Source organism: Erythrolamprus reginae, chromosome 1 (genome assembly GCF_031021105.1).
Source record: "Erythrolamprus reginae isolate rEryReg1 chromosome 1, rEryReg1.hap1, whole genome shotgun sequence".
NCBI lineage: Eukaryota > Metazoa > Chordata > Lepidosauria > Squamata > Dipsadidae > Erythrolamprus > Erythrolamprus reginae.
The window spans coordinates 425,514,310-425,521,717 of NC_091950.1; the positions used below are offsets into that span (position 1 = coordinate 425,514,310).

General features: G+C 47.6%; 1 protein-coding gene and 2 non-coding genes across 3 annotated transcripts; all 3 read right to left on the minus strand.

Moving 5' to 3' along the window:
- Positions 1-573: 573 nt before the first annotated feature.
- On the minus strand, positions 574-7,150 carry RPL23A (ribosomal protein L23a). The gene is made up of 5 exons (XM_070735489.1): positions 7,043-7,150; positions 5,061-5,241; positions 3,853-4,029; positions 1,538-1,607; positions 574-701 (listed from the first exon to the last, which is right to left on the minus strand). The coding sequence occupies exons 1-5, from the start codon at positions 7,065-7,067 to the stop codon at positions 687-689; spliced, it is 468 nt and encodes a 155-aa protein (XP_070591590.1). The 5' UTR covers positions 7,068-7,150; the 3' UTR covers positions 574-686.
- Positions 3,738-3,803, minus strand: LOC139158286 (small nucleolar RNA SNORD42). Its single transcript, XR_011557674.1, has one exon. It is a non-coding gene; the product is annotated as a small nucleolar RNA SNORD42 (small nucleolar RNA).
- Positions 5,951-6,024, minus strand: LOC139158289 (small nucleolar RNA Z17). Its single transcript, XR_011557677.1, has one exon. It is a non-coding gene; the product is annotated as a small nucleolar RNA Z17 (small nucleolar RNA).
- Positions 7,151-7,408: the final 258 nt, after the last annotated feature.

Genomic DNA, 7,408 nt, shown 5'->3' on the forward strand with positions numbered 1-7,408 from the left:
GTGCTAATAATGGCATTATAAATTACTACGTCTATAGAGATGCTATGGAATCCAGCTGAACCAGTCGTCTGTGTGTGCTTCCGATTTTGATTTTCACAACAAACTTTAATATGGAGCACCCACGATTTTCTGATGGGAAGCTGTGAACTGTCCTGTCAGGAAGGTTAAGGATCAGGGAGGGCCTTCTCTGTGGCTGCCTCGGCTCTGTAGAATCAACTCCCCCCCCCCCAAGTCCTTACTGCTCCCACTCGTATGAAAGTTTTGTATGTATGTTGTGATTGGTTAAGTTTTACAATTTTTTAAGATTTTAAATTTGACTTCTTTTTATCATAGAAGGTGAATGAAACAAACAAATAATATTCTATTTTCTGCTCTGCTCTATTCCACTAATTTAAGAACCCCACGGATTCACTTAACCACCATCGCAAGATTGGTCACAAAGTGGGGCAAATCTCACTTAACAACAGAAAATTGTGGTCATCACTCGAGGACTACTTGCAACTGGGACACGGCTTTAGAGGGGAATTACACAAAGTTTCCTTAAGATTTCACAGCAAATGTGGAAACTTGAAGGGGTGTTCGGGATAATTTATTATAAATCTTCGAACGGTTTTATAGAAGAGTTTGTAAACCACGTGTACAAATGCTGCACTTGCTGCTTTGGGGCCACTCTGTCCGGCCTCCGCTCAGATGATCCCAATCTGGAAAAGAAGAGAAAGAATCTGTTAGCCATCTTGTCCCCACTTGTAGTTGTTGTTGTTGTTATTATTATTATTATTATAATTTTTATTATAATTATTATTATTGGGCTGTATATATGGAGGCATAGAAACACCATCAGGTGAAGCATTAAGTACCAGGCCACACCTGGAATCCTGCAACCAGTTTTGGCCACTATACTACACACAAACGCACACAAAAAGATGTTGAGACCATGGAAAATGTGCAGAGAAGAGCAACTACGAGGATTATTTATTTTATTTCTTTATTTAATTGAGGACTCAGGGCAGCTCACAGCATATATAAAAACAGGACAATAGTGTAAATCCAATTAATACTACAATTTAAAAACAACTAAAATAAGAACTTATCGACCAAGCATTAAAGGCCTGGAGGGAAAAAGATAGGAAGAACAGCTGTATCCGAGGGGCTGCCCCACAGAAGGGGGGCTCACCCTATTCTCCAAAGCACCAGAAGGCAAGAGAAGGAGCAATGGATGGAAATGAATCCAGGAGAGAAGCAACCAGGGATTAAGGAGAAATTTCCTGACAGTGAGAACGATTAACCAGTGGAACAGCCTGCCTCCAGAAGTGGTGGGAGCTCCACCACTGGAGGTTTTTAAGAAGAGACTGGACAGTCATTTGAGCAGGGGGCTGGACTAGCAGACCTCCAAGGTCCCTTCCAGCTCTGCTCTATTCTATTCCTAGAAGAGAGCCTCCCCCTCAACCCCCGAAGGTGCTTTTTCAAGAGACAACTGGACTCTCTGCATCCTCATCCCCTACAGAAGCAAGTCCCATAACGCACAAAGAGGCCTTACCTTGTTGGCCACGTCAAGCGCGTCATAATCTGGAGCGAGGCGGACGTAGGCTTTTTTCTCCCCGTCGGGCCTGGAAGGAAGCAGGAAGTTTTAAGCTCCGGAAAATAAGAGGGTCTCCTCCAGTCCTAGCCATGGGGAGACATTCACAATCCCCAGGGGTCTCTAAAGGCACGACTGAAGGGAGCCCCTCCACTTACAACCAGAGAAGCAGAAGAAACCGGCAATTTTTACCCAAATTTAGTCACCAAACAAATGGCTGTAAGTAGAGGACCACTTGCATTCCCGGCATTTTCTCTTCTGCAGGTCTTGGACTTTTCATTGGGTTCCTTAGCACAGGAATTGGGGCGCAGTCTGGTCCCCCAGATCAGAGGCAGCCAACCCAAATGAAATGGATGGAATGCAGCTGGTTCTCCACTTACAACCATTCATTTAGTCACAAAAATTACAATGCAACTGATAAAACGTAGGTTGGCGGGACTGCAGGGGAGGGCCTTCTCTGTTGCCACCCCCGCTCTATGGAACCAGCTCCCCCTCACACACACCCACTGCTCTGGATTCTGGTAGAACTTTGATTACATTGAAAACCACGCTTACTGAATGCAGGATTTCATAAACAAAAAACGTCCATTTTTATTCTCCTCTCCTACGTATTAAAAATGCAATAGAGTCACATTCCAATTAGAGCCACAAACTTTCCTCCCTTATCTTAAGATTAATGTCCATCCAGCCGTAGTTCAAAAGCACCAGGAATAGCTGCGAAATAGTAATGGATGAGCTAACTCCCTCCGGAGCCAAAACGACACAAGTCCATGATGGATCACAACATTGAAAAACTCCGCCCTTCTCCCCCACTGGCACCCTGACCTGACGAATGCATCACTCCAGTAATGAACCCGTTCCCCCCCTTAATATCTTTCCCCTAACACTTGCTCCCTGCGCCTTTGAACTCTTCTGAAGTGAGGGTTTAACCAGCGATTGTCTTCACTGGAGTCTGGACTCATAGCAACGTCCCGTGGCTGGCCTCCCACCTGTTCTGATACCTGTAACCCAGGGCCTGCCACTAATTCATAAACACCATCTGTATCAGAGTCATCAACCGCTTCAGTACCCTCCAGCTGACCAGGAGTACGTACAACACACAGAATGTTCGCACTGCTCCCACTCTGTTAAAACCTGGCTTTATCGACAGGCCTGGGGGCCCTGAACTTAATACCAGACATGCCCGAATTCAAGTCTGTTTGGTATGTATGTTGTTAGATTGATTTGGGGGGGTTTAATGGGTTGTTAGGGTTATGGGGTTTTAATTATCATTGTTGTCGACTTCCTATTGTATTACTGTATTGTTTTTTATTGTTGTAAGCTGCCCAGAATCCTACGAGATTGGGCGGCATAGAAATCGAATAAATTAAAAGTTGAATTATGAGTGTTTTTTCCGCTTGTGTCTGTTGCAGCATCCCTGCCATCGTGGTCAGAATTTGGCTGCTTGGCAGCTGGCTCCTATTTCTGATGGTCAGTGTCCAGGGGTCACATGATCTGCTTTTGCCACCTTCAGACAAGCAAAGTCAATGGGGAAGCCAGGTTCACTTAACAACCGTATTACAAGTTTCAGAACTGCAGTGATTCACTTAGTAACAGTGACAAGGTCCTAAAATGAGGCAAAACTCACAGCTGTCTCGCTTAGAGACAGAAATTTTGGGCTCCATTGTGGGGATAAGTCAAGGACTCCCTGCATCCTGCTGAGTCACCTAACACAAAATTTACCAACGGACGATGCTCTCCCCAACATGCCCAGGCTGAAAAACCCCCCACCAAGCCCCTGCCTATAAAGGCCTTACCGGACTTATTCATTGTATTTATTTACCCTATCACTGGACGTCGTCTTCTGCTCTAAGCGAAGCGGTCAATCTATTCTCTAACTGCTTGCTTGGACTAGAAAGGACAGGATGTCCAGCTGTCAGACTGGCTGCTACACAAGATGGACCCTTTCCAATAGATTTTAAGCCGGGATGCTGAAGACTTTAATATTAATTGCATCTTCCCTCCAGCCTTTCTAGAGAAGTGGACTTCAACCTCGGCCACTTTAGGACTGGTGGACCTCAACTTCAAGAATTCCCCAGCCGACGGGTGGACCATTCTGGGAGTTGCGGTGCAGCAGACTTAACGTGTCCAAGGTTGGACTTCCCTACTCTAAGGATTCTTCGTGCATCAGTGGTTCCTTTGAAAACATCACTTAGCTCAGTAGGAAAAACGTTTCCATCATCTGCACGAAACAGCCCTGGGACCCCTCCCTGTCCTGCTCCCAGCTGCCCTCTTACCTGATCAAGGTGTTGACCTTGGCCACGTCAATATCATACAGCTTCTTGACCGCCTGTTTGATCTGGTGCTTGTTGGCCTTGACGTCCACGATGAACACCAGAGTGTTGTTGTCCTCAATTTTCTTCATGGCTGACTCCGTGGTCAGTGGAAATTTGATGATGGCATAATGGTCAAGCCTGGGAAGGGAGGGAGGGAGGGAGGTCTTCATTAGCCCACTGGGGAACAGGCCAGGGGGAACCCCAAACGGCACAAAGCTTTGCCCAGGGTCAAGGTGCATCAGCTCCTCTTTAATACCATCACAACCATTCAGGTTGATAAAGCCGCATCACGCGCAGCCTCGATCCTGAAAAAAGGGGCCACGTCTGAAGAGCCCACATGAATAACGTGATTGGGGAGCAAATGATAAAACTCAAACCTCCTTAAGATGGTAACATGTCTTAAGGCAGCGCCACCATCTTTATTCCCAATTTCCCTATCACCCATCTCCTTAAGTCCAGTGTGATCCCTCGCCACTTTGCGGTCCACCTTTCGCGGACTCAGTGCATCGTGAGTTTTTATAAAATATTAATGGAAAAAAATATTGTGGATTTTCACTACTTCGCGGTTTTCTGCAGAACTCGGTCTGAGACGCTACTTGCCTACATAAGATTGTAAACAACACACAATTGGTTGATTGATGGAGAAGTGACCAACCAGAGTGCTGCTTTGTATCCCAGAGCCTGATTGGCTCAGTGCAGTAGCACGTTGTTTACTTTTCGTCTGTGCGCAGCTTCCCCCCCTCTGAGTCTGCTCCCCCACTCGGCCATTTCACGTGGAGCATCGTTTCATCCCGTAGGTTTAGGAATTCAGAACATTTCACAGTAAGTGCAAAGGTGCAACATATGCACAGAACAGTGTGGGGATGGTTATTAAGGGAAGGGGAAAAGTTTATGTAGCGTAAAAGTGTGGGGAAGCCTTAAAATAGTGTATAAATACTTAAAATAAATATAGCGTCCCTACTTTGTGGATTTTCCTTTATCGCGGGTGGTCCTGGAACAGAACACCCGTGATAAATGAGGGACTTAGTTCAGTTTTCTAGTAACCGTAATGTTGAAAGCTCACGTTCCTCGCTAGCAGCCCTTGGATAGCAGGTTGGACGGGCCTGTTCTAAAGGTTTACGGGTCAAGATGGAAGCCATTTGACTTTTGGGGGAGGGGGGGAAACCTACTTGTTCCTTCTTGGGGCGCTCTTCCGGGGATATTTGGGCTGCCGCCGTAACCGCAGAGTCTTTGGTCTCCGGAAGGTGGGAGATGTCCGGATTTTCTTCTTCTTGTGACTGTGCACCCCTTTCAAGACGGCTTTCTTAGCTTTAAGTGCTTTGGATTTTGCCTCCGTTTTCGCTGGGACAGCTGTGGGAAGAAAGAGGAAATGGGGGCTTTAGTACAGAAGGGATGTGCTTGCATGGCGGCCATTGCTCTGCTCCCTCCACAAGCCTCTAAATATCTCAAAGGGAACAAATTTGCATTTTTTTTCCTCCCAGAAGCATGGCTGCTAATGAAGGAGGACACATCACCAGGTGGAAACCCAGCCAAATGTCCATCAAATGTTCTCCACCGTCCAAGTCATGACTGTCCCAAAGGTGCTTTTCCAAAAGGCAAGGGTTTTTTAAACTTTCGCTTATCATCCCAAGAAGGTTCTTCAGTTCTCACTAAGCTAAGTTAGAACTGAAGTTTCTTGGATGAGAAGAGAAAGTGTTTTCAAAGAGAAAGCCAAGCAAGTCCAGTTGCTTTCTGGAAAAACACCTTTGGGACAATGTGGCCAAAAATACATTACACGAAATACAAAGGGCACCAATTACAGTGGGATTTAGGATACAGCACCGACTGCGAGAGAATGTGGTCCATTGGTGCTTCTCAACCTCAGCATCTTTAACATGCATGGACACTTCAACCCCCAGCTAGTATGGGGGGAATGTTCTTCATGCTTGACTGTGCTCAGTGAGAACTTAATGATGGCATAATGATTCAGCCTGGGAAGGAAGGAAGGAAGGTCTTCATTAGCCCACTGAGGAACAGCCAGGGGGAACCCCAAAAGACACAAAGTTTTGCCCAGGATCGAGGTGCATCAGCCTCCTTGTGGCTACAATCACAACCATTCAGACTTTGGTCGCTTAAAGCCTCATCACGCGCAGCCTCGATCCTGAAAAAGTAACACATTTTAAGAATACAAATAAAGCAGTATGCCAGAGAATATCCAAAGGAATCAAAGGCCTGGAAAGGATTTTAAAAGGGGAGATGGTGGGTACCATTAGCATGTAGAAGACTACAGGGGGAACATGGTAACAGAACAGAGTAGGATGGGGCCTTGGAGATCTTATAGTCCACCCCCCTACTTAGGCAGGAGATCCTAAAACTTATAAAAAATCCTCCAGTGTTGAAGCAACCATAACTTCTGGAGGTAAATCATTCCAATGGTTAATTGTTCCTCAACCTCAAGAAATGTTTCCTTAGTTCTAGGCTGGTTCTCTACTTCAAAAATGCAGGATGAAGAATGAAACTGAATTATCCTTCCAGAAGAAATAAAGGAGAAGGCTCTGGGCTGCATCGAAAAGCCAGGGATGATGGGCACTGTGATCCCCAATAACAGCCCCCTCCATTAGACCTGGCCAATTACCCAAAGGCATAGAAAAGCCGGGGATGGTGGACACTGTGATCCCCAATAACAGTCACCCTCTCCCCAAATTAGGCCCGGCCAATTACCCAATCCTCGAAAAGCCGGGGATGATGGGCACTATGATCCCCAGTAAGAGCTTTAGCCAATTAATCAAAGGCCTCGTCAGGCCGGGGGTGATGACCACAGTGATCCCTAATAACGGCTCCCTCCCCAGGTTAGGCCCGGCCAACTGTCCAGTCCCGGTAAAGCCGGGGATGGTGGGCCCTGTGATCCAGAAGCAAGAGACCCGGGAGGCGAGATTACAAAGACCCAGACAGAGAGGGGAGGGAAATGGGGGGAGGCATCCAGCTCCATTCTGAGGGGGATGCCAGGAGGCCATGATGCATTTCTGAGGGGAAAAGACCGGAAGGGAAGCGCCCGGCCGAGCCCCCCTCCCCAAACAGGCCCTGCTGAGGAAACTTCGGGATAAGGACGACGGGGGGAAGCGCCCCCCCGGCCCCCCAGAACCCGAATCCCCCCCGCGAGCGCCGCGCTCACCCTCCTTCTTCGCCTTCGGCGCCATCTTGGCTGGGCGCAAAAGAGGCGGCCGCGTGAGAGCGGCCTGCGCTTATAAGCGTCAAATCTCGCGAGAGCCGCCCGGCCAAGCCACGTGGGATTTCACGAGAGGAGGCGCTAACTTTGGCCTGCCGGGAGAAGAAGAAAAAAATAATAACAGGGAGGCGTGGCCGGCCAACCGAAAGAGAAGGCGCGTGCGCACACCGAAAGCCCCGAGGGATTCCGCGAGGGATCATGGGAATTGCGGTCTTAAATGACGGAGCTGTGGGAGTTGTAGTCCAAATGTCTCCCTCCCCCCTCCCATCCATCCACGTGGAGTTCCTTGTCAACATGGCGACTGCTTTTTTA